Below are 25,844 nucleotides of genomic sequence, written 5' to 3'. Positions count from 1 at the left end.
CAACCCCCATCCACTCTCCCCCCAACCCCCATCCACTCTTCCCCCCCAATCCCCATCCACTCTTCCCCCCCAATCCCCATCCACTCTCCCCCCCAACCCCACATCCTCTCTCCCCCAACCCCCATCCACTCTCCCCCGCAACCCCCATCCACTCTCCCCCCAACCCCCATCCACTCTCCCCCCAACCCCCATCCACTCTCCCCCCCAACCCCCATCCACTCTCCCCCCCAACCCCCATCCACTCTCCCCCCAACCCCATCCACTCTCCCCCCAACCCCATCCACTCTCCCCCCAACCCCCATCCACTCTCCCCCCAACCCCCATCCACTCTCCCCCCAACCCCATCCACTCTCTCCCCAAACCCATCCACTCTTCCCCCCAACCCCCATCCTCTCTCCCCCCAACCCCCATCCTCTCTCCCCCCAACCCCCATCCTCTCTCCCCCGCAACCCCCATCCTCTCTCCCCCCAACCCCCATCCTCTCTCCCCCGCAACCCCCATCCTCTCTCCCCACAACCCCCATCCACTCTCCCCCGCAACCCCCATCCACTCTCTCCCCCAACCCCCATCCACTCTCCCCCCAACCCCCATCCACTCTCCCCCGCAACCCCCATCCTCTCTCCCCCGCAACCCCCATCCTCTCTCCCCCAACCCCCATCCACTCTCCCCCCAACCCCCATCCTCTCTCCCCCGCAACGCCCATCCTCTCTTCCTCCCCAACCCCCATCCTCTCTTCCTCCCCAACCCCCATCCTCCCTTCCTCCCCAACCCCCATCCTCTCTACCCCCAACCTCTCTCCCCCCAACCCGCATCCACTCTTCCCCCCCAATCCCCATCTACTCTCCCCCCAACCCCCATCCACTCTTCCCCACCAAACCCCATCCTCTCTCCACCCCAACCCCCCATTCTCTATCCACTCCAACCCTCCATCCTCTCTCCCCCACCCCCATCCTCTCTCCCCCACCCCCATCCTCTCTCCCCGTCAACCCTCAGCCTCTCCCCCAACCCCATTCGCTCTCCCCCCACCCCCCATGTTCTCTCCAGCCCCACCCCCCAGCCTCTCTGACCTCCACCCTCGTCCTCTCTACCCGCCACCCTCTCTCCCCTGCACCCCCATCCTCTCTCCCCCCACCCCTGTCCTGCCTCAATTCCCACCCCGTCCTCTCTCTCCCCCCCAAACCCCATCCTCTCTCTACCCCACACCCCCATCCTCTCTCTACCCCCCACCCCCTCTCTCCCCCCCCCACCCCCACCCCCTCTCTCCCCCCCCACCCCCATCCTCTCTCTCCCCCCCCCCACCCCCATTCTCTCTCTCTCCCCCACCCCCATCCTCTCTCTCCCCCACCCTCTTACCCCCCACCCTCTATCCTCTCTCTCGCCAACCTCCGATCCACTCCCCCCCACCCCCCGTCCTCTCTCCCCCCCACCCCCCACTGCACCCCACCCCCTTACCCCCCCAACCCCTATCCTCTCTGTCGCCAACCTCCGATCCTCTCTCCCCCAACCCCCTGTCCTCTCTCCCCCCCACCCCCCCACCCTCTTAACCCCCCCACCCTCTTAACCCCCCCCCACTCCCCCACCCTCTTAACCTCCCCCCACCCCCCCACCCTCTTAACCCCCCCCACCCTCTTAACCCCCCCACTCCCCCACCCTCTTAACCCCCCCACCCCCCCACACTCCCCACCCTCTTAACCCTCCCCACCCTCTTAACCCCCCCCCCCACTCCCCCACCCTCTTAACCCCCCCCACTCCCCCACCCTCTTAACCCCCCCCACTCCCCCACCCTCTTAACCCCCCCACCCCCCACCCTCTTAATCCCCCCCACCCTCTTAATCCCCACCCCCCTTAAGCAGCAAACCCTTATACTCCTACCCCCCCCCCTTATACCCCAACCCCCCCAACCTCTTACTCCCCACCCTCTTACCCCCATCCTCTTCCACCCCCCATCCTCTGTCCCCCCCCCCCTACCAAATCCTCTCTCTCTCTCCCCCCCACCCCCCTCAATCCCAATCCTCTCTCCATCCATTTCCTGGCCACTCCCGGATGCCGTCTCACTCTCCCTCGGTCAGTGTGGGTGGCGGCTCCAACCTGACATTAAATCTCAGGGTTTTTTGCCGTGGTGCCGGAACCGGACAAGCGACCGCGGGTTCAGCCTGAGCTCCGGGTTTGCGCCCGCACCTGACGCGGGGATAAGCCGGATCCTCCGCCCGGGACACGGAGCCTCGGAGCGGGAGCGGGAGCGGGGGCGGCGGCGGCGGCGGCGGGGGGCAGACTCGCTCCACCAATTCTCTCCTTTTGTCTCTGAAGCGGGCGGGACCGGAGCGCAAGGACCAAGCGATCGGGGCAGAGGCTATTCCGGGACAGCCCAGGAGCCAGACTGGAATCTAACCCGGGACACACACATACACACACACACACACACACACATAGGCAGCTAACTTCACACTCATCGCAATCTAACTCATCCCGGGTCAGGAAGAGGCATTTATCCCGGACCGGGAAAGATTTGGCCAAGACCCCGAGAGAGGAAGGATTTACCCCGGGGTCCGGAAGGGGGAATTCGTCCAGAGACGGATGGGGACCTGAACGAATCTAAAGAATGTGTGCGTGTGTGTCAGATCATGAGGTCGGTGAGTGTGGGGATGGAGCTGAGTGAGAGGTCAGGGCATCTGGTCCTGGGTGTGAGGGTCTGGGAGTGAGGGTCCGAGCGTCCGAGACTGGGTGTGAGGGTCCGAGTGTCCGGGGCTGGGTGTGAGGGTCTGAGTGTCCGAGACTGGGTGTGAGGGTCTGAGTGGCCGAGACTGGGTGTGAGGGTCTGAGTGTCCAAGACTGGGTGTGAGGGTCTGAGCGTCCGGGGCTGGGTGTGAGTGTCCGAGCGTCCGGAGCCGGGTGTGAGTGTCCAAGCGTCCGGGGCCGGGTGTGAGTGTCCGAGCATCCGGAGCCGGGTGTGAGTGTCCGAGCGTCCGGGGCCGGGTGTGAGTGTCCGAGCGTCCGGGGCCGGGTGTGAGGGTCCGAGCGTCCGGGGCCGGGTGTGAGGGTCTGAGTGTCCGAGACTGGGTGTGAGGGTCTGAGTGTCCGAGACTGGGTGTGAGGGTCTGGGAGTGAGGGTCTGAGTGTCCGAGACTGGGTGTGAGGGTCTGAGCGTCCGGGGCTGGGTGTGAGGGTCTGAGTGTCCGAGACTGGGTGTGAGGGTCTGGGAGTGAGGGTCTGAGTGTCTGAGACTGGGTGTGAGGGTCTGAGTGTCCGGGGCTGGGTGTGAGGGTCTGTGCGTCCGGGGCTGGGTGTTAGGGTCTGAGTGTCCGAGACTGGGTGTGAGGGTCTGAGTGTCCGAGACTGGGTGTGAGGGTCTGAGTGTCCGAGACTGGGTGTGAGCGTCTGAGTGTCCGAGACTGGGTGTGAGGGTCTGGGAGTGAGGGTCTGAGTGTCCGAGACTGGGTGTGAGGGTCTGGGAGTGAGGGTCTGAGTGTCCGAGACTGGGTGTGAGGGTCTGGGAGTGAGGGTCTGAGTGTCCGAGACTGGGTGTGAGGGTCTGGGAGTGAGGGTCTGAGTGTCCAGGGCTGGGCATGAGGGTCTGAGTGTCCGAGACTGGGTGTGAGGGTCTGGGTGTGAGGGTCTGAGTGTCCGAGACTGGGTGTGAGGGTCTGAGTGTCCGAGACTGGGATTGAGGGTCTGAGTGTCCGGGGCCGGGCGTGAGGGTCTTGGTGTTTGTAATGTGGCAGGGCGAGGAACTTGGAGTTTGGGAATAGGTGTGAAAATATTGGCACAGGGGTTTGGGTACCTAGGTCTGGGATTGTGCCTTGTGGAGATATCTGAAGGCTTTTGTCTTAGAGACTCCATTGATTTCCAGTGAGGGACTGACGTGAGGGGGCCGTGGTAGTTGGGGTGGCTGAGGTGGGTTTGGGTCTAGGGGCCTCCCATTTACACTCCGTCCACAACCGGGCCTGGCCAGTGGCGGGTTTCAGAATGGCGGCTCTGCCCCAGTGGAAGGTTCAACTCCTGGAGAGGAAGCGGAGGGACGAGGAAGAGGGCAGGCGCAAAGAGCAGGAAGAGCTGGAGAGACTGGCCAGGATGCCGGCCTGGAAGAGGGAGATCATCGAGAGGAGGCGGGCCAGGCTGTGCTCGGGTTCCTCGCAGTCCGAAAGCCCGGCCGAGGCCCAGGCCAGGCCCAGCGTCCAGGCCGGCCCTGGTGGCAGCGCGGAGGCTGAAGGGATGGAGCGGCCCTCCGGCCTGGAGCCTGAGGCCTGCGACGCCAAGGCGCAGGAGGACGCGGTCCTGCGGGAGAACATCGGCCCCCTGCACCAGAACCACTTCATCCAGCGAGAGAAACAGAGGAAGGAGGCCCCTGAGCTGGAACAGGCCCCTCGCGGCCGCCAATTGGCCGAGCTGTTCAACCAGGTTACCGGGGCGAAGACCATCCGGGTGGACAACATCACCATCGTCGAGTCCGTCCCTGCCCGCCTAGACAGCCAGGGGGAGCAGGAGGCTCTGAATGGACTGTCCAGTAAGCCAGGGGCAAATCAGCTTCACATCAAATCCTCCTTGAGCAGGAGTGTGGAGGACCTGAACACCTTCGAGAGAGGCCGGGAGGAGGAGGAGGACGAGGAGGAGGAGGGCGAGGAGGAGGAGGAGGAGGTGGCGGCGACCTCTGGGCGGGGGAGGGTCAGCCGGCTGCTCTTCAAGTTCGGCCAGAGGGGAGGCGCCGGAGCACACCCGCGCCCCACCCGTTCGCGCAGCACCGAGAACATCATCGAGCGCCCGTCCCACAGCGGCACCAGGAGCCGGAGCAGCGGGGTTACGGCCCCCCGCCTGGGGCGTAGGCCCCTGGACCGCTCGCCCTCCCCGGCCCCGGTGGCCACCCGTCGGTGCAGCGCGTCGGCGGAGGAGGGGCCCTGCCCGGCGCTGCCGCACACGGTAGCTGCCTTCCGCAGCCGCTTCGAAGCCCGGTTCGCGGAGGCTGGGGTGCCAGGGGCCAAGCGGGCGGATTCCCCTCACCGCCCCGCCGAGGGGGGGCAGCCCGATCAGCGGACGGCCGGACTCCCCGTCGAGGATGCAGCCGGGCCCGGTCGGGGGACCCCAGAGGCCCGCGATCAAGCCGCGCCGCGCCGGCACCAGGACCGGGGTGAGGCCGGCCACGCTGCCGACCGCCTGCCCGCTGTGCCCGCTGCCGAGCCTGCCAGGGCAGGGCCCCAGGAGCGGCAGGTGGCGAACACCGAAGACACCCCGGCCGGTGAACAGCCGCCGAGGGCCGACCCCAGCCAGAAGTGGAGGCCTCCGGCCCCTGCCAGCCTCGACGACGCCGTGGAAACCAAGCCAGTCCCAGCGGAGGCCCGAGCTGCGACCGAACCGAGGGCCCACCCCAAGAAATCCTTTGCCACCATTCCCCGCTGCAGGCAGGACGCTCCACCCGAGCAAGAGGTCGAGGCCCTTGTCTCCTCCGGACCTGGCAACTCAGCAGCCAGCAGCATCAGCGTTCCAAAACCGCAGCCTGTCAGCACGGCTTCCTCTTCCTGTGGCGAGCAGGCCTCGGTCTGTTTTACTGTTGCAGCTGCTGCTGCTGCCGCTTCCTGCCTTTCTGCTGCACCCGACCAGAGAGGCACAGACAATGGCTCCCGAGACCAGGAGGCTGAACTAGGCCCGGAGAGGCCACTGCTCCCAGAGTTTCGGCAGGAGCCGCCCGCCGCTGGGGAGGAAGCCGAGGGGGAGCCCAGCATGAGCAGGCTGTACGGCGTCAAGCCTCCCTCTGTGGGCCCAGCCCGGGCTCCAGCAGCCAGCCCAGAGGAAGTGAGGCTTCCGGCCTACAGTGTCAGAGCCAGTGGCAGTCTATTCAGCCGATCGGAGGGGGCAGGTCAGGCCACCCCCACCCCCAGTAACAGTGAACCCCTAGCGCAGCAAAGCAGCCCCGAGACAGAGGCCTCCGATGGGCAGGTGTGGAAAGCAACCTGGGCTCAAGCAGGGTCGAGAGAAGGCCCGTCAGCGGGAAGTGAAAGCCCACCGGCAACCACCACCAGGGCCGGTCGGCCAGGCCCGCAACGGAAATCGGGCAAGACAATAACCATCAACCCCCGCAAGATGGCGGCCAACAAGACCCTGCCCACGAGTGCGGTGACGGCAGAGAACGGTGTGGCCCCGTCAGCGGGAACGCAGCCCACTGCCGTGCCTGGGGCTCCGACGAAGAAGCGGTACCCGACGGTTGAGGAGATCCAGGTGATTGGCGGCTACCTGAGCCTACAGAGGTCGTGCCTGGTCAAGACGGGTGGCAGCCGGGGAAAGGTAAGAGATGCACCAGGGAACCAGGCTGTCGGAGGCCGTGTGTAGGGTGGGGGGATAGGTGGCCATACTGTCATTGAAGGCATCAAATGGGTTCAGGCAGTGAAGTTTCTCCAGCTCAGAGAGGCATCATTAGGGATGACATTGTTAACCTCCAATGTTCCATCAACTGAAAGCCTGTCTTTCCCTTCCCTGCCTCTCTCATCTGTGTGCTCGTGTGTCTGTGTATACACGTGTGTGTGTACGTGTATGTGTCTGTGTGCATGTGTATGTCTGAGAGTATGCATGTGTGTGCGTGCTCAAGTGTATGTCAACGTATGTGTGCATAGTCTGCGTGTACATGCGTGTATGCGTGCATGTACACCACTCTCCCTCTGTCCGTCTGTCTTTCTTTCCTTTCTGTGTGTACCCATCTCCCCTCTCTTTCATCCTGCCTTTTACTCCATTCACTTCCTGCTTTCCCCTTGTGGGATTATCTTTGTGCAAAGTGACTGTCGTGTTTGCCAACAGTAGCTGCGCTTCAGAGGGATTCTGTTAACTGGTTATGATTTGCTTGGGGATGCCCTGAGGATGTGAAAGATGCTACATGAATGCAAGTTTACTGTGTTTTTCCTTATCTCCCTCTCACCCCTTCCAAATCTCTGTCTCTGCTCACTCTTCTCTCTCTCTCTATGTCTCTCTGTTTTTCTCCCCCTCTCCCTCTGGCCACTTCTCTCTATCTCTCTCTCAGTGAATGAATGTGGCTCTACCATATTCTCAACACTCATTTTCCTGCTAACAGCTGGCTAGTCTCTGCCACTGGAGTTGTTCATGTGTCTGTTGTAATCAGATAGTTATGCGCTGCTGCATTCCTCGGCACAGCTCCATATATTATAGACACATCTAGTTCATTTGAAGACACATGGTGGGGCACTGCCTCTTTGTGCCTTTGTAACTCTGCAGTGCAATAAACCTAAAGTAAGACTGCGAGAGATAGATAATACCATCTACTTTTCTGTTATGCTTATACAAATTACACGACAGTTCCAATAACCTTGCTGTGGGCGTGACAGCTATTGTTTACACTGTTGCCTATAGATGTGATTGTGGAGGGCAGTGATATGTGTTTATGCTCCAGCCTATAGACGCTTTGGGGATTGGCAAATGAGGGTTTACATTGTATTCTACAGTCCCTAGAGTGGAATGTTCTAGTTATAGTCATCAGCAACCTGTGTTTATAGCGGGTCTTTGCTGAGGAGTATGAAGAGAAACTGAAATACAGAGCAGGGGGAGGGAGTTTGGGTTGTTTTCGTTGGAGCAGAGAAGACTGAGGGGCAACCTGATCAAGGTGTACCAGATTATGAGGGGCATGGACAGGGTGGATAGGGAGCAGCTGTTCCCCTTAGTTGAAGGGCCAGTCATGAGGGGACACAAGTTCAAGGTGAAGGGCAGGAGGTTTAAGGGGGATGTGAGGAAAAACTTTTTTACTCAGAGGGTGATGATGGTCTGGAACATGCTGCCTGGGAGGGTGGTGGAGACAGGTTACCTCACATCCTTTAACAAGTAACTGGATGAGCACTTGGCCCATCACAACATTCAAGGCTATGGGCTGAGCGCTGGTAAATGGGATTAGGTAGGTAGGTCAGGTGTTTCTTACGGTGTTGGTGCATACTCGATGGGCCGAATGGCCTCTTCTGCGCTGTGTGATTCTGTGATTGGAGCAAAGAATTAGAGTTGAGGGAACTTTTAACAGAGAGAAGTAGTGAGAGGACAACGCGTTTTTTTTAATTCGTTCATAGGATGTAGGTGTTGCTAGCAAAGCCACCATCTAGTGCCCATGCCTAATTGCCCTTGAGCTGGTAGTGGTGAGCTGTCTTCTTGAACCGCTGCAGTCCGTCTGATGTAGGTACACCCACAGTGCTGTTAGGGAGGCAGGTCTCAGATTTTGAGCCAGTGACACTGAAGGAACGGCGATATAGGCCTGTATTTTGCGGTTTCCGGACAGGGTGAGGGAGGCGGAATAGGAAGTATGTGGTCCGCTTGCTCCTGCCCGCCCCCCCCCCCCAAACAAGCTGTTCTAGCGTTTCAGAAGAATGGTGCATTGGCCAGCCAGCAGGAGTGCCGGCCAGTTAGCTTTGTGAAGTGGGGGCCACGTGCCCAATCGGGGTCTCTAGGGTGGGGCCACCCAGTGGGAGGGGGGTTAGGGCTGTGAACTGGAAGTCAGTTCTGGCCGCCAATTTAGAGGGGCCCCCCCCACCTTTCTCACACTCTCTCCTTAATTGTTATGTCAGCCTATATATATAAAAAACAAACTGAACAAATAAAGTCTGCCAACAACCAAATGCAAACTCTGCTGCTCCACACAGCCATGGTCCCATCTGCAGGCCCCTTCATCTGCCCTTGTGCCGTCTCTTCATAAGTTGCGTAGCTCACTCCCACAGTTTTTACCGTGCGATGAGCGAACAATATAGCGGGCAACCAAAAATTGCAGTCGATTGGCTTTTTAGCCAGCTCAATACCTTGTTCATTTGGTATCTCAAATCTTTTGGTTTTGGCACCCTTATTGTCAAAGACTGGTGGGGTGACTTCGGATTGCTGACCCCAATGTCGTTACACCATATTTTACGTAATTGCGGTAGGGGTGGGGTGTGGGGATGTTGGGGGGAGTTGGGGCAAGCCACCCAATTTGCTACCATAAAATGCAGCCCATAGTTGCAAGTCAGCGTGGGGGCCTGACCGCCAGGAAGGGGATTCGCAGAATTGGTGATGGTGCTCCAGGCGGCAGGGCCCTGGCTGAAGGAAGGGCCGCCAGGGATTAGTGGGATAAAGGGAAAAGAAGGACCCGCAGGAGGGAAAGAGCTGGCGGGCTGTGGGAGGCAGGAACAATTGGCAGAGGGCAGCCTCGTCTCGATTCCAAGACAAGCCCGAGGATTTTCAACTTAATGCATTTCGGGGCACGTTGAGTTGATGAATGGTGGAGCATTGGCGCAATTAAGCCTGGAGATGATAAAGATATGGAGAAGCATCTTAGCGACATTATGTCAGTTCACCTGAATGAGCCAGGAACAGAGAGAATTCAATTATGAAGCCTTTCACGTATACTTGGCCAGTATTCCCTTAAGTATAGCAGACTGAAGGGGGATCTGATCGAGGTGTTTAAAATGTTAAAAGCGTCCAATAGGTTAGACATGGGGAAACTATTTCCATTGATGTTGGAGGGGGGAGAGAATTAAAAGTGAGGGGGAACATAATCTTTGAATGAGAGCCAGGTCATTCACGGACAAAATCAGGAAGCGCAAAGGTTAGTGGAAATCTGAAACTCTCTCCCCCAAAATGTTGTGGATTCTGGGGGCCAGTTGGAGCTTTGACCATTGAGATTGATAGATTTTAGTTTCTGCAAATGTATCAATGGGTATGGGGTTAAGGCAGGTAAACAAAGTTAAGATACAGATCAACTGTGAGGGCTTGAGGGGCTGAATGGCCTCCTTCATTCTTATTTTTCCACTGAGTGCCGTCTAGTGTTAACATTAGATGATAAGCCCTATTGGAGAGTGAGCTGAGAGTCACCCCCCCCCCCCCCCACCCCGACCCATCCAATCCCGAGCTGTGTGGTGTTTTTCAGGCAATTTAATGCCAAGAGTGTTTGTGATGATACAAGAATTGTTTTTGTATTTTGCAGAAGACGATAAAACATAAATTAAAGAGAGAATTTGCACTCTTGTAGTGCCTTTCATGACATTCTGAAGTGCTGTACAGCCAAAGAGGTACTCTTGATGTAGAGGAAATGCCACAGCCAATTTGCAAACACCACGAACCCACAAACAGCAAGAACCTGATATATCTGCTTCTGTGATGTTGTTAGAGCCAGGACACTCAGGGAGAACTCCCTTGCTCTGCTTCAAAATGGCATTGTTTACTTCACTTTTCCAAAATTATACCTTATTCACAAATTTTTTTTAAAGTACTTTACATAACAGTTCAAATTTGACCTTACATAAAGTGCAACACAGTTCCGTCTCTTTCAATACTGTACATGAGGTGCCTTGTTAGACCTGCCATTACAGGTTACAATGTACATTCATATTTCATGTCAAACATTCTCTTTACATGCTCCTCCATGTAAATTTGGCAGGAGAGAATTAGACAGTGTCCTTTTCACATGGAGCCTTTGCAGCAGCTGCCCCAAGCTTCACTGCCTCCTTCAACACGGGGTCCTTGGAATGTGCACGGGGCCTTGTTTTAAAGCCTCAACCGATAGACAGCGCTTCTGACTGTGCAACAGTACCATCACCCTAGATCAGGTGCTTAAGCCTCAAGGCTGGGAATTGAACCCACAATCTTCTAACTCCGAGGTGTGAGTGCTACCCACTGAGCCACGGCTGACCATTTAGCCTGATGTTAACCTTGACCAATATGCTTCTCGTGTGACCTTCTGCGTTCACCCCTTGTAATTCCCCCTCCCACTATTGGCTGTCCTCAGCGCCTCACCCCAGTTGCAAGTGCCCGTCCCCTTTTCCAAATCCTAGTTTGGTCGGATACAGGGCACCCCTCGGTCTTCAAGTGGAGGCAAGTTGGGGATTTAAACCGGCCACAGTTACTCTCTACTGTAATCCGCGTGATTAACTGCACCAGAGGTGGAATCTCGGGAAGTGACTGAGGGAAGGAGATTTCCTTTGGGAACAGCAGTCATTTTAGTTTGCGTGCGAGTTAACATCAATCAAGAGACTGACTGAGAAAGAAAAATTGGAAAACGTTCCATGGTTCACCACCGCGCACCCCCCCCCCCACCCCCCCACCACCCCCGCAAGAAAAAAACTGATCCCCAGAAAGGTGACTGCTCAGAAACAGCCCTGAACAGGGTTCTTTTGTATCAGTGCAAGTTAGGAGGTTTACCAGAATGAGAACAGGGAAGACGGACTTCACTGAGGCAGAGAGACTGGAGAAGCTGGGGTTGTTCTTGGAGTAAAGGGGCAATTTAATAGAGGTGCTCAAAATCGCGAGTGGTTTTACTGGAGTCATTCAGGGGGAACTGTTACCTTTGGCAGGAGGGCCAGTAATCAGGGGACACAGGTTTAAGGTAATAGGCAAAAAACAAAAAAATCTAGAGGAGAAAACTTGTGAAATTGTTCTCACGCAGTGAGCTATTCTAATCTGGAGTGCACTCTCTGAAAGGGTGGCAAACGCAGGTTCACTACTAGCTTCCCCGAGGGAATTGGATAAATACTTGAAGTGCAAATAAAAAGATGCAGGGCTCTGGGGAAAGAGCCAAGGACAGAGTGGGACTTATTCGATTGCTGTTTCAAAGAGCCAGCACAGGCTCGGTGGGCCAAATGGCCTCCTTCTGTGCTGTATCATTTTGTGATTCAATGTAAACTTAAGAAAACAAAAGCAGCATTGTGAAACACTGACAAGATGGTGCATGGGTTGCAACACTGATGTTTGGCATTTCTGAATTTGGTAATGAGCTGGAAGATAGGAATGCAACTTTTAATTTTGTCATTGCCCTGGCTTGTGAGCGAGAATCTTGGCCTGGTGATGCAGTCATCATGTTGACCTTACTGTGTTGAAAATGAAGAAGCATCATTCAGGCTCCTACTCGAACTCCTTCATTCCAAAGGCCTCAACACTTTGCAGCACCTCACCTCCCTCAGTTGTTCCATCCTCTTAACAGGCTCCACACATTTTGTAGGCCCAGTTTGCCCATGTTCTTGCAATACCCACGCCTAAGAGCTCCTGGTCTAGGCTGTCACTCTGGTGCAGTCCGGCATGGGGGTGATGTGTCGATTCCACAGCTTATTTTCAAATTTCTTCCACAGCTTCGCCCTCCACTCCCCAATCCCTGTATCCTCCTCCAGCCCCACAACCCGCCCCGATAAGTGTGCTCAATGTTCAGCTAATCCTGCCCTCTTTGAGCACTCACAATTTTACTTGCTCCACCATTAGAAGTTGTGCCTTCAGTTGCCTGGGCCCCAAGCTCTGGAATTCTCTCCCCACACCTCTCTGCCTCACTTTCCTCCTTTACGACACTCCTTAAAACCTCTCTCTTTGACCAAGCTTTTAGGTCACCTGACCTAAAGGCTCTTTATGCGGCATGGTGTTAAATTGTCATAAGAATGAAGGACCTTGGGATGTTTTACTGTATGAACGGTGCTGGTGTGGAAACAATGGGCCAGATTCTGCTGCCAAAATAACAGTGGGATTGACCGCTGTTCATTTTTACGAATCACCCAGCAACTTGTGGCAAGGAAGTAATACCCTGTGAGTTGCAAATCGTCACAAGTCAGTGGACTGTTTGCACGCTTCATTGTTCAACTTGTGAAAATTGCAGCTCAGCCTTTTGCAAGTTATTATTGAATCTGTTTTCACCATCATTCCAGATCGTCACAACTCACTGCATGAAGAAAAAACAATTCTCCTTACCTCCCCCATGAATTTTAAGCCAATTATCTTAAATCTGTGTCCTCTGGTTACCAACCTTCATGGCAGTGAAAATGGTTTCCCTGTCTACGCTATCAAAACCGCTCATAATTTTGAGCACTTCTGTTTAATCAATTGTATAGTCCCCTCCGTATCACTCCCCCCTCCATCTTCCAATTTCCAATCCCGATGAGGTCTCGCATTATGGGACAAGGCCCTTCACGGACTGTTGTGCACAGTGTTAGTCACCATATTACAAAAAGTAAATATATTTACAGAAGAATTGAGTAATGGAGTTTCACAACTATAGGGGGCATTGGTGAAATCTACGCTCTAACAGACATAAACAGACAGAAGGAATAAACAGGACTTGGGCAGGCTAAGTGAAAGGGCAAGAACATGGGCAGGTGGAATGTCATATGAATAAATGTGAAGTTATCCACTTTGGTAGAAAAAACAGAAATGCAGAGTATTTCTTAAACAGAGGTTGGGAAGTGGTGATGTCCAAATGGACCTAGGTGTCCTCGTTCGTGAGTCACTAACAGTTAGCATGTAGATGCAGCAAGCAATTAGGAAGGCTAATGGTAAGTTGGCCTTCATCGTGAGAAGCTTTGAGTACAGGAGTAAGGATGTATTGCTGCAATTGTATAGAGCTTGGTGAGACACACCTGGAGTGTTGTGTACAGTTTTGATCTCTTTATCTAAGGAAGGATATGCTTGCCATAGAGAGAGTGTAACAAAGGTTCACCAGACTAATCCCAGGGATGGCTGGAATGTCCTATGAGGGGAGATTGAGAAAACTGGGCCTGTGTTCTCTAGAGTTTTGAAGGATGAGAGGTGATCTCATTAAAGCTTACAAAATCCTAACAGGGAGTGACAGGGCAGATGAAGGTAGGATGTTTCCCCTGGCTGGTGAGTCTCAAACTAGGGAACACAGTCTTAAATGGCCTGGCCCTTATTCTGAGACTGAGATGAGGAGGAATTTCTTCACTCAGAGGGTGGCAAATCTTTGGAATTCTCCACCTTAGGGGGCTGTGGCAGTTCGATCATTGAGCAGGTTCAAGAGAGAAATCGATAGATTTCTGGATACTAATAGCATCAAGGGGATGAAGATGGTGTGGGAAAGTGGCATTGAGGTAGATGATCAGCCATGATCTAATTGAATGGCAGAGCAGGCTTGATGGGCCGATTGGCCTTCTCCTGCTCCTACTGTTTTCCAATGATCCTACCTAGAGTACCGTGTACAGTTTTGGTCTCCTCACTGAAGAGATATACTTGCATTGGAAGCAGGTCAGAGTAGGTTCATTAGGCTGATTCCTGGGATGAAGGGGTTGTCTTGTGAGGAAAAGTTGAGCAGGTTTGGCCTGTACACATTGGAGTTTAAAAGAACGAGAGGTGATCTTATTGAAACATATAAGATTCTGAGAGGGCTTGACTGGGTGGATGCCGAGAGGATGTTTCTTATATTGGGGAATCTAGATCTAGGTCACAGTTTCAAAAGAAGGGGTCTCCCATTTAAGCCAGAGACAAAGAGGAGGAATTCTTTCTCTCAGTGGGTGGTGAATCTTTAGAATTCTCTAGCCCAGAGAGCAGTGGAGGCTGGGTCATTGAATATATTCAAGGCTGAGGTAGACAGATTTTTCCTCTACCGGGGAGTCAAGGATTATGGAGGGCAGGCAGAAAAGTGGAGTTAAGGCCATGGCCTTACTGAATGGTGGAGTTGACTTGAGGGGCTGAATGGCCTACTCCTGCTCCTATTTCTTTTCTTATGTTCCTATGTGAAAGGATGATGCTGGAACTGAGAAGTCACAACTGTTGGGAAGGACTGAACAGGCTGGGGCTCTTTTCTCTAGGAAAGGGAAGACTGAGTGAGTTCAAAGAGGTCCCTAAGATTATTGATAGGATGGGTGTAGTGAAGATGTTTCCATTTATGGGTGAGTTCAAAACCAGGGGCCATCAATATAAGATGGTCACTAATGAATCCAGCAGGGAATTCGGGAGAAACAACTTCACCCACAGAGTTAGTGAGCGGTGTGGAATTTGCTACCACAAGGAGTGGTTGAGCTAAGTGGTGTTGCTGTATTTAGGCATGAGTTAGTTATAAGAAGGATATGTTGATGGAGTGGGATGAAGTGAGCTGGGAGGAGACTTGGATGGAAAATAAACAACAGCATGATCAGTTGGGCTGAAAGGTCTATTTCTGTGCTGTAATCTCTAAGATGAAAGGGTCTCCCATTAATACAGTTGATATTTCAAGCCTGTATGACTCATCATCAGAACTAAGGAAATGGAGAAAAGAGGTGAAATATAAGCTGGTAGAGGGGGGTGGGACAGGTAGAGCTGGAAAGGGGGCCAGTGATAGGTGGAGGCAAAGAAGTGATGTCATAGACAAAAGGACAAAGGGGTGTTGACGGTGGTGATATTATCTAAGGAATGTGCTAATGGGGACATTAAAGGTAGCAAGCAGGACAAGCTAGTGGCAGATGGCCCTAGTGTGGGGTGGGGTGGGGAGAAGGGATCGAAATGAGTTAAAAGGTTTCAGCCCATGTCAACTGTATTCCTCTCTGCAGATGCTGTCAGACCTGCTGAGTTTTTCCAGCTATTTTTGTTTTTGTTTCAGATTTCCAGCATCCGCAGTATTTTGCTTTTATCCCATTAATACATGCTGTTTTCCTGGTTGCATACCTGTTCAACAACACCCAGGCAGGTTTTTCCTGATGAACAAATGATTGCTTCATTTGCAGCAGGAACTCCAGTGTGACTTATTGAAATCTTCATTGCAACACGAGAAGAGATCCTGCCAAAGTGTATGTTAAACGTCTTCCTCCCTGGAATGTAGGCAACGCAGACAAGTTCGGTACTTACCACCCATGTATCAAAGCTGTAACCACCAGTACTTCACCCCTTCACAGTTCAAACCTCTGGGGTAGCTTTTCAATGGGCTACCCTTCTATAAGGGACTGGCATTGTGGATTTGCCACCACTTACAGAAGCCTTAGTCCCACCTTCCCCTTTGGGGTTAATGTAAATGAACATTGGGCAGTGTTGAGGGGCTCCTCTACAAGCACCAATTTATTGGACTTGTTAGCACGTTGAAATTCTCCATCATTCTCTCTAAGGACCCCAAGGTTCTTCTAACTTCAGGTGATTCACATTTGCTGCCTGTTACATGCCAGGCATAATTTTCTCTTCCACACTGGCTGCAAATTGATTAGGTATTGTTGCTATGTGTGTGGCTGGGTACTATCTGTGCAGGGCTGGGGATAGTCTGGACTGGGTACCATCTGTGTAGGGAGTGTCTGGGGACAATCTAGACTGTGTACTGTCTGTGCAGGGATTGTCTGGGGACAGTCTGGACTGGTTACCCTCTGCTTAGGGAATGTCTGAGGACAGTCTTGACTGTGTACTGTCTGTGCCGGGATTGTCTGGGGACAGTCTGGACTGGTTACCATCTGTGTTTCATCACTCTCTAGTTTCACTTCCATCTTTCTTCACACCAGTCCAAGCTCACCTTGTCCATGAGACCTCCCCTATTGCTCCCTCAACCCTATTACCACTAAGCTTCCTGGCCCTCATGTTAGCTGATATTATTAATGGTTCTCTTTCTCTTCAGGTACTGTCCCAATCACCTTCCAAACATAGGAGCATAGGACTTAGGAGCAGAAGTAGGCCATTTGGCCCTTTGAGCCTGCTCCACCATTTGATAAGATCATGGCTGACCTGGTTGTAGCCTCAACTCCACTTTGCTGTCTGCCCCCATAACCCTTGACTCCCTTGTCTATCAAAAATCTGTCTAACTCAGCCTTGAATGAATTCAACACTGCTTTCTGGGGAAGAGAATTCCACAGACTAATGACCCTTTGGGAGAAAAAATTTCTCCTCTTCCTTAAAAGAGAGACCTCTTGTTCTTAAACTGTGACCCCTAGTTCTGGTCTCCACCTCGAGAAGAGACAGTCGTCATCAACCCTCTTCTTTAAAAAAAAACCTTTGATCCACTGTCCTTGCAAACTACCTCCCCATCACCAACATCTCTTTCCTCTCCAATGTCCTCAAACATGATGTCGCCTCCAAAATCTGTGCTCATCTTTCCTGGAGCTCCATGTTTGAATCCCTCCAATCAGGTTTCTGCTCTGCCACAATACTGAAGCAGCTCTTATCAAAGTCACAAACGACATCCATTGCGATTATGATTAAAGTAAACTTTCCCTCCTGGTCCTTCTTGACCTGTCTGCAGTCTCTAACGTGGTTGACCACACCATCTTCCTCCAGTGCCTCTCTATTTTGTCCAGCTGGGTGGGACTACTGTCATCTGGTTCCACTCTTGTCTATCTAGTCGTAACCAGAGAGTCGCTTGCAATGCTCCAGCACTATTATCTCTGGTGTCCCTCAAAGATCTATGTTTGCCTCTCTCCTATTTCTCAGCTACATTCTGCTCCTCAGCACCATCATCTGAAAACACAATGTCAGTTGCCACATTGCATGCTGACGAAATTCAGCTCTCTCTCACCGCCACCTCTCTCGACCCCTCCACACCTCAAAGTTGTCAGACTGCTTATTCGGCACCCAGCTCTGAGCAGAAGTTTTCCTCCAATTAAAATTGTCGTCTTCAGCCCAGAACAAACTCTGTTCCCTTGCTACTGGCTCCATCCCTCTCCCTGGCAACTACTGAACCAAGCTGCTTGGCACCTTGGTGCCAGATTTGACCCTGAGATGAGCTTCCGACCACGTTTAAATACCATCACTAAGACAGTCTGTTTACACCTTCGTAAACTCTGCCCGTGTCTGCCCCTGTCTCAGTTCATTTGCTGCTGAACCCTCATTCATGCTGGAGCATTGCAAGCGACTCTCTGGTTATGACTAGATAGACAAGAGTGGAACCAGATGACAGTAGTCCCACCCAGCTGGACAAAATAGAGAGGCATTGGAGGAAGATGGTGTGGTCAACCCTCTAGACCTGACTATTCCAATGCGCTCTTGGCCGGCCCGCTACCTTCCATCCTTCGTAAACTTGAGGTCATCTAAAGCTTTGCTGCCTGTGTACAAACTCACACTGAGTTTCAGTCACCCATCACTCCAGTGCTCGCTGAACTACATTGGCTCCCAGTTAAGCAATGCCTCAATTTTAAAATTCTGATCCTCGTTTTCAAATCCCCCCCATGGCCTCACCCCTTCCTATCTCTGTAACCTCCTCCAGCCCCACAACTTGATGAGGTCTCTGCACTCCTCAGATTCCAGCATCCTAAGCATCTCCAGTTTTAATCACTCCACCATTGGCTACTGCCCAGGCCCTAAGTTCTGGAATTCCCTCCCTAAACTTCTCCATGTCTCTACTTTGCTTTCCCCCTTAAGATGCTTCTTCTCACCCACCTCCTTGGTCATTCCTTGAAAGGTGCGAGTCTAGGCGGGGTGGATAGAGAAAGGAACCTTGGAATACAAATACACCCATTATTAAAAGTTGCTCCGCAGGTTACTGAGGCCATAAAAAGCAAACCAAGCTCTAGGCTTTATTTCTAGAGGGAGAGAATTGAAAAGTAGGGGAGTTACCCTGTATCAGACCTCGGTTAGATCACACTTAGAGCATTGTGTGCAGTTCTGGTAACCATATTATAAAAAGGATATAGAGGCCCTGGAGAGAGTGCAGAGAAGGTTTGCAAAGATGATGCCAGACCAGAAATGATTGGGTTATGCATCAGGAAAGGATTGATGGGCTGGATCTCTTTTCTCTTGGGAAAAAAATGGCTGAGCAGTGACCTAATGGAAATCTATGAAAGGCTTTGATAGAGTGGATCAAGAGTGCGCATTTCCTCTTGTGAGGCAGAGTGTAACCAGAGGCCATCAATATAAGATAGTCAGCAAGAAATCCAATAGGGAGTTCAGAAGAAACTTCTTTACCCAACGAGTAGTGAGAATGTGGAACTCGCTACCACAGGGGGTGGTTGAAGTGAATAGTACTGACGCGTGTAAGAGGAAGCTAGACAAGCATATGAGGGAGATGGAATAGACGGTTACCAGGTAGATTTAGATGAGGAAAGGTGGGAGGAGACTAGAGCAGAGCATTAACACCAGCATGGTTGGGCCAATGGCGTGTTTCTGTGCCTTATATGCTATGCATTACAATCATCTGCCCTAATATGACTTGGTTTTAAATTTTGATTTATAATGTTTCTGTGAAGTGCTTTGTGTTCAAGATGTTAAATAAACGCAAGTTGATGTTGCTGGGGACAGTGCGAGGACATTCTGTTCTGGCTGGGGACTGGCTGCAGACAGACAGGCTGGAGGCAGACTGGCTGCGGACAGACTGGGGACGGACTGGCTGGAGGCAGACTGGGGATGGACTGGCTGCGCACAGACTGGGGACGGACTGGCTGGAGACAGACTGGGGACGGACTGGCTGGAGACAGACTGGGGACGGACCGGCTGCGGACAGACTGGGGCCAGACTGGCTGCGGATAGACTGGGGACGGACCGGCTGCGGACAGACTGGGGACGGACTGGCTGCGGACAGACTGGGGACGGACCAGCTGGAGGCAGACTGGGGATGGACTGGCTGCGCACAGACTGGGGACGGACTGGCTGGAGACAGACTGGGGATGGACTGGCTGGAGGCAGACTGGGGACGGACCGGCTGGAGGCAGACTGGGGATGGACTGGCTGGAGGCAGACTGGGGACGGACTGGCTGGAGGTAGACTGGGGACGGACTGGCTGGGGGCAGACTGGGGACGGACTGGCTGCGGATAGACTGGGGATGGACTGGCTGGAGACAGACTGGGGACGGACTGGCTGTGGACAGACTGGAGACGGACTGGCTGCGGACAGACTGGGGATGGACTGGCTGCGGACAGACTGGGGACGGACTGGCTGTGGACAGACTGGGGACGGACCGGCTGGAGGCAGACTGGGAATGGACTGGCTGCAGACAGACTGGGGACGGACTGGCTGGAGACAGACTGGGGATGGACTGGCTGGAGGCAGACTGGGGACGGACCGGCTTTGGACAGACTGGGGATGGACTGGCTGGAGGCAGACTGGGGACGGACTGGCTGGAGGCAGACTGGGGACGGACTGGCTGGAGGCAGACTGGGGACGGACCGGCTGCGGACAGACTGGGGATGGACTGGCTGGTGGCAGACTGGGGACGGACTGGCTGCGGACAGACTGGGGATGGACTGGCTGGAGGCAGACTGGGGATGGACTGGCTGCGGACAGACTGGGGACGGACTGGCTGGAGACAGACTGGGGACGGACCGGCTGCGGACAGACTGGGGATGGACTGGCTGGAGGCAGACTGGGGATGGACTGGCTGCGGACAGACTGGGGACGGACTGGCTGGAGACAGACTGGGGACGGACCGGCTGCGGACAGACTGGGGATGGACTGGCTGGAGGCAGACTGGGGACGGACTGGCTGCGGACAGACTGGGGACGGACTGGCTGGAGGCAGACTGGGGACGGACTGGCTGGAGGCAGACTGGGGACGGACCGGCTGCGGGCAGACTGGGACGGACTGGCTGCGGATAGACTGGGGATGGACTGGCTGGAGACAGACTGGGGACGGACTGGCTGCGGACAGACTGGGGATGGACTGGCTGCGGACAGGCTGGGAACAGACTGGCTGGAGGCAGACTGGGGACGGACCGGCTGCGGACAGACTGGGGATGGACTGGCTGGAGACAGACTGGGGACGGACTGGCTGCAGACAGACTGGGGACGGACTGGCTGCAGACAGACTGGGGACGGACTGGCTGGAGACAGACTGGGGACGGACTGGCTGCAGACAGACTGGGGACGGACTGGCTGCAGACAGACTGGGGACGGACTGGCTGCGGACAGACTGGGGACGGACTGGCTGCGGACAGACTGGGGACGGACTGGCTGCGGACAGACTGGAGACGGACTGGCTGGAGGCAGACTGGGGACGGACTGGCTGGAGGCAGACTGGGGACGGACTGGCTGGAGGCAGACTGGGGACGGACTGGCTGCGGACAGACTGGAGACGGACTGGCTGGAGGCAGACTGGGGATGGACTGGCTGGAGGCAGACTGGGGATGGACTGGCTGGAGGCAGACTGGGGACGGACTGGCTGGAGGCAGACTGGGGACGGACTGGCTGGAGGCAGACTGGGGACGGACTGGCTGGAGGCAGACTGGGGACGGACTTGCTGCGGACAGACTGGGGACGGACTGGCTGGAGGCAGACTGGGGACGGACTGGCTGCGGACAGACTGGGGACGGACTGGCTGCAAACAGACTGGGGACGGACTGGCTGCAAACAGACTGGGGACGGACTGGCTGCGGACAGACTGGGGACGGACTGGCTGCGGACAGACTGGGGATGGACCGGCTGCAGGCAGACTGGGGATGGACTGGCTGCAGACAGACTGGGGACGGACTGGCTGCGGACAGACTGGGACGGACTGGCTGCGGATAGACTGGGGATGGACTGGCTGGAGACAGACTGGGGACGGACTGGCTGCGGACAGACTGGGTATGGACTGGCTGCGGACAGACTGGGGATGGACTGGCTGGAGGCAGACTGGGGACGGACCGGCTGCGGACAGACTGGGGATGGACTGGCTGGAGACAGACTGGGGACGGACTGGCTGCGGACAGACTGGGGACGGACTGGCTGTGGACAGACTGGAGACGGACTGGCTGCGGACAGACTGGGGATGGACTGGCTGCGGACAGACTGGGGACGGACTGGCTGTGGACAGACTGGGGACGGACCGGCTGGAGGCAGACTGGGGATGGACTGGCTGCAGACAGACTGGGGACGGACTGGCTGGAGACAGACTGGGGATGGACTGGCTGGAGGCAGACTGGGGACGGACCGGCTTTGGACAGACTGGGGATGGACTGGCTGGAGGCAGACTGGGGACGGACTGGCTGGAGGCAGACTGGGGACGGACTGGCTGGAGGCAGACTGGGGACGGACCGGCTGCGGACAGACTGGGGATGGACTGGCTGGAGGCAGACTGGGGATGGACTGGCTGCGGACAGACTGGGGACGGACTGGCTGGAGACAGACTGGGGACGGACCGGCTGCGGACAGACTGGGGATGGACTGGCTGGAGGCAGACTGGGGACGGACTGGCTGCGGACAGACTGGGGACGGACTGGCTGGAGGCAGACTGGGGACGGACTGGCTGGAGGCAGACTGGGGACGGACCGGCTGCGGGCAGACTGGGACGGACTGGCTGCGGATAGACTGGGGATGGACTGGCTGGAGACAGACTGGGGACGGACTGGCTGCGGACAGACTGGGGATGGACTGGCTGCGGACAGGCTGGGAACAGACTGGCTGGAGGCAGACTGGGGACGGACCGGCTGCGGACAGACTGGGGATGGACTGGCTGGAGACAGACTGGGGACGGACTGGCTGCAGACAGACTGGGGACGGACTGGCTGCAGACAGACTGGGGACGGACTGGCTGGAGACAGACTGGGGACGGACTGGCTGCAGACAGACTGGGGACGGACTGGCTGCAGACAGACTGGGGACGGACTGGCTGCGGACAGACTGGGGACGGACTGGCTGCGGACAGACTGGGGACGGACTGGCTGCGGACAGACTGGAGACGGACTGGCTGGAGGCAGACTGGGGACGGACTGGCTGGAGGCAGACTGGGGACGGACTGGCTGGAGGCAGACTGGGGACGGACTGGCTGCGGACAGACTGGAGACGGACTGGCTGGAGGCAGACTGGGGATGGACTGGCTGGAGGCAGACTGGGGATGGACTGGCTGGAGGCAGACTGGGGACGGACTGGCTGGAGGCAGACTGGGGACGGACTGGCTGGAGGCAGACTGGGGACGGACTGGCTGGAGGCAGACTGGGGACGGACTTGCTGCGGACAGACTGGGGACGGACTGGCTGGAGGCAGACTGGGGACGGACTGGCTGCGGACAGACTGGGGACGGACTGGCTGCAAACAGACTGGGGACGGACTGGCTGCAAACAGACTGGGGACGGACTGGCTGCGGACAGACTGGGGACGGACTGGCTGCGGACAGACTGGGGATGGACCGGCTGCAGGCAGACTGGGGACGGACTGGCTGCAGACAGACTGGGGACGGACTGGCTGCGGACAGACTGGGACGGACTGGCTGCGGATAGACTGGGGATGGACTGGCTGGAGACAGACTGGGGACGGACTGGCTGCGGACAGACTGGGGATGGACTGGCTGCGGACAGACTGGGGATGGACTGGCTGGAGGCAGACTGGGGACGGACCGGCTGCGGACAGACTGGGGATGGACTGGCTGGAGACAGACTGGGGACGGACTGGCTGCAGACAGACTGGGGACGGACTGGCTGCAGACAGACTGGGGACGGACTGGCTGGAGGCAGACTGGGGATGGACTGGCTGCGCACAGACTGGGGACGGACTGGCTGGAGACAGACTGGGGACGGACTGGCTGCGGATAGACTGGGGACGGACCGGCTGCGGACAGACTGGGGCCAGACTGGCTGCGGATAGACTGGGGACGGACCGGCTGCGGACAGACTGGGGACGGACTGGCTGCGGACAGACTGGGGACGGACCAGCTGGAGGCAGACTGGGGATGGACTGGCTGCGCACACACTGGGGACGGACTGGCTGGAGACAGACTGGGGATGGACTGGCTGGAGGCAGACTGGGGACGGACCGGCTGGAGGCAGACTGGGGATGGACTGGCTGGAGGCAGACTGGGGACGGACTGGCTGGAGGTAGACTGGGGACGGACTGGCTGGGGGCAGACTGGGGACGGACTGGCTGCGGATAGACTGGGGATGGACTGGCTGGAGACAGACTGGGGACGGACTGGCTGTGGACAGACTGGAGACGGACTGGCTGCGGACAGACTGGGGATGGACTGGCTGCGGACAGACTGGGGACGGACTGGCTGTGGACAGACTGGGGACGGACCGGCTGGAGGCAGACTGGGGATGGACTGGCTGCAGACAGACTGGGGACGGACTGGCTGGAGACAGACTGGGGATGGACTGGCTGGAGGCAGACTGGGGACGGACCGGCTTTGGACAGACTGGGGATGGACTGGCTGGAGGCAGACTGGGGACGGACTGGCTGGAGGCAGACTGGGGACGGACTGGCTGGAGGCAGACTGGGGACGGACCGGCTGCGGACAGACTGGGGATGGACTGGCTGGAGGCAGACTGGGGACGGACTGGCTGCGGACAGACTGGGGATGGTCTGGCTGGAGGCAGACTGGGGATGGACTGGCTGCGGACAGACTGGGGACGGACTGGCTGGAGACAGACTGGGGACGGACCGGCTGCGGACAGACTGGGGATGGACTGGCTGGAGGCAGACTGGGGATGGACTGGCTGCGGACAGACTGGGGACGGACTGGCTGGAGACAGACTGGGGACGGACCGGCTGCGGACAGACTGGGGATGGACTGGCTGGAGGCAGACTGGGGACGGACTGGCTGGAGGCAGACTGGGGACGGACTGGCTGGAGGCAGACTGGGGACGGACCGGCTGCGGGCAGACTGGGACGGACTGGCTGCGGATAGACTGGGAACAGACTGGCTGGAGGCAGACTGGGGACGGACCGGCTGCGGACAGACTGGGGATGGACTGGCTGGAGACAGACTGGGGACGGACTGGCTGCAGACAGACTGGGGACGGACTGGCTGCAGACAGACTGGGGACGGACTGGCTGGAGACAGACTGGGGACGGACTGGCTGCAGACAGACTGGGGACGGACTGGCTGCAGACAGACTGGGGACGGACTGGCTGCGGACAGACTGGGGACGGACTGGCTGCGGACAGACTGGGGACGGACTGGCTGCGGACAGACTGGAGACGGACTGGCTGGAGGCAGACTGGGGACGGACTGGCTGGAGGCAGACTGGGGACGGACTGGCTGGAGGCAGACTGGGGACGGACTGGCTGCGGACAGACTGGAGATGGACTGGCTGGAGGCAGACTGGGGATGGACTGGCTGGAGGCAGACTGGGGACGGACTGGCTGGAGGCAGACTGGGGACGGACTGGCTGGAGGCAGACTGGGGACGGACTGGCTGGAGGCAGACTGGGGACGGACTTGCTGCGGACAGACTGGGGACGGACTGGCTGGAGGCAGACTGGGGACGGACTGGCTGCGGACAGACTGGGGACGGACTGGCTGCAAACAGACTGGGGATGGACTGGCTGCAAACAGACTGGGGACGGACTGGCTGCGGACAGACTGGGGACGGACTGGCTGCTGACAGACTGGGGATGGACCGGCTGCAGGCAGACTGGGGACGGACTGGCTGCAGACAGACTGGGGACGGACTGGCTGCGGACAGACTGGGACGGACTGGCTGCGGATAGACTGGGGATGGACTGGCTGGAGACAGACTGGGGACGGACTGGCTGCGGACAGACTGGGGATGGACTGGCTGCGGACAGGCTGGGAACAGACTGGCTGGAGGCAGACTGGGGACGGACCGGCTGCGGACAGACTGGGGATGGACTGGCTGCGGACAGACTGGGGACGGACTGGCTGCAGACAGACTGGGGACGGACTGGCTGGAGACAGACTGGGGACGGACTGGCTGCGGACAGACTGGGGATGGACTGGCTGCGGGCAGACTGGGGATGGATTGGCTGGAGGCAGACTGGGGACGGACCGGCTGGAGGCAGACTGGCTGTGGACAGACTGGGGACTGACTGGCTGCGGACAGACTGGGGATGGGCCGGCTGCGGATAGACTGGGGACTGACCGGCTGGGGACAGACTGGCTGCAGACAGACTGGGGCTGGACTGGCTGGAGGCAGACTGGGGACAGACTGGCTGGAGGCAGACTGGGGTCGGACTGGCTGGAGACAGACTGGGGACGGACTGGTTGGAGGCAGACTGGGGACGGACTGGCTGGAGGCAGACTGGGGACGGACTGGCTGGAGGCAGACTGGGGACGGAGTGGCTGGAGGCAGACTGGGGACGGACTGGCTGGAGGCAGACTGGGGACGGACTGGCTGGAGGCAGACTGGGGACGGACTGGCTGGAGGCAGACTGGGGACGGACTGGCTGGAGGCAGACAGACTGGAGACTGGCTACGGGTGGACGGGACTGGCTGCAGATGGATAGGGGACTGGCTGGAGACAGACTGGGGATGGGCCGGAGCAGTCTAATCTGTGGACAGTCTAGTCTGGGGACAGCCTGTTCTGGGGACAGTCAGGGCTGGGAACT

At 56.7% G+C, this 25,844-nt stretch overlaps 1 protein-coding gene across 4 annotated transcripts in view; it reads left to right on the top strand.

Moving 5' to 3' along the window:
• Window positions 1–3,561: 3,561 nt before the first annotated feature.
• Window positions 3,562–25,844, top strand: part of LOC121291856 (phostensin-like) — a 38,323-nt gene continuing 16,040 nt past the window's right edge. The window contains exons 1-2 of one of the 4 annotated variants that reach the window (XM_041213459.1): window positions 3,562–6,270; window positions 15,408–15,470. In XM_041213459.1, coding sequence (XP_041069393.1) covers window positions 3,964–6,270; window positions 15,408–15,470 — 2,370 coding nt within the window. In that variant the 5' untranslated portion in view covers window positions 3,562–3,963. Of the gene's footprint in view, window positions 6,271–9,925; window positions 10,095–15,407; window positions 15,521–25,844 lie in introns of those variants that run through there. The other 3 variants (XM_041213461.1, XM_041213462.1, XM_041213460.1) reach the window with 3 other exon arrangements.

Source organism: Carcharodon carcharias, chromosome 19 (assembly GCF_017639515.1).
Source record: "Carcharodon carcharias isolate sCarCar2 chromosome 19, sCarCar2.pri, whole genome shotgun sequence".
NCBI classification, from domain to species: domain Eukaryota; kingdom Metazoa; phylum Chordata; class Chondrichthyes; order Lamniformes; family Lamnidae; genus Carcharodon; species Carcharodon carcharias.
This window is presented reverse-complemented; position numbering and strand designations above follow the sequence as displayed.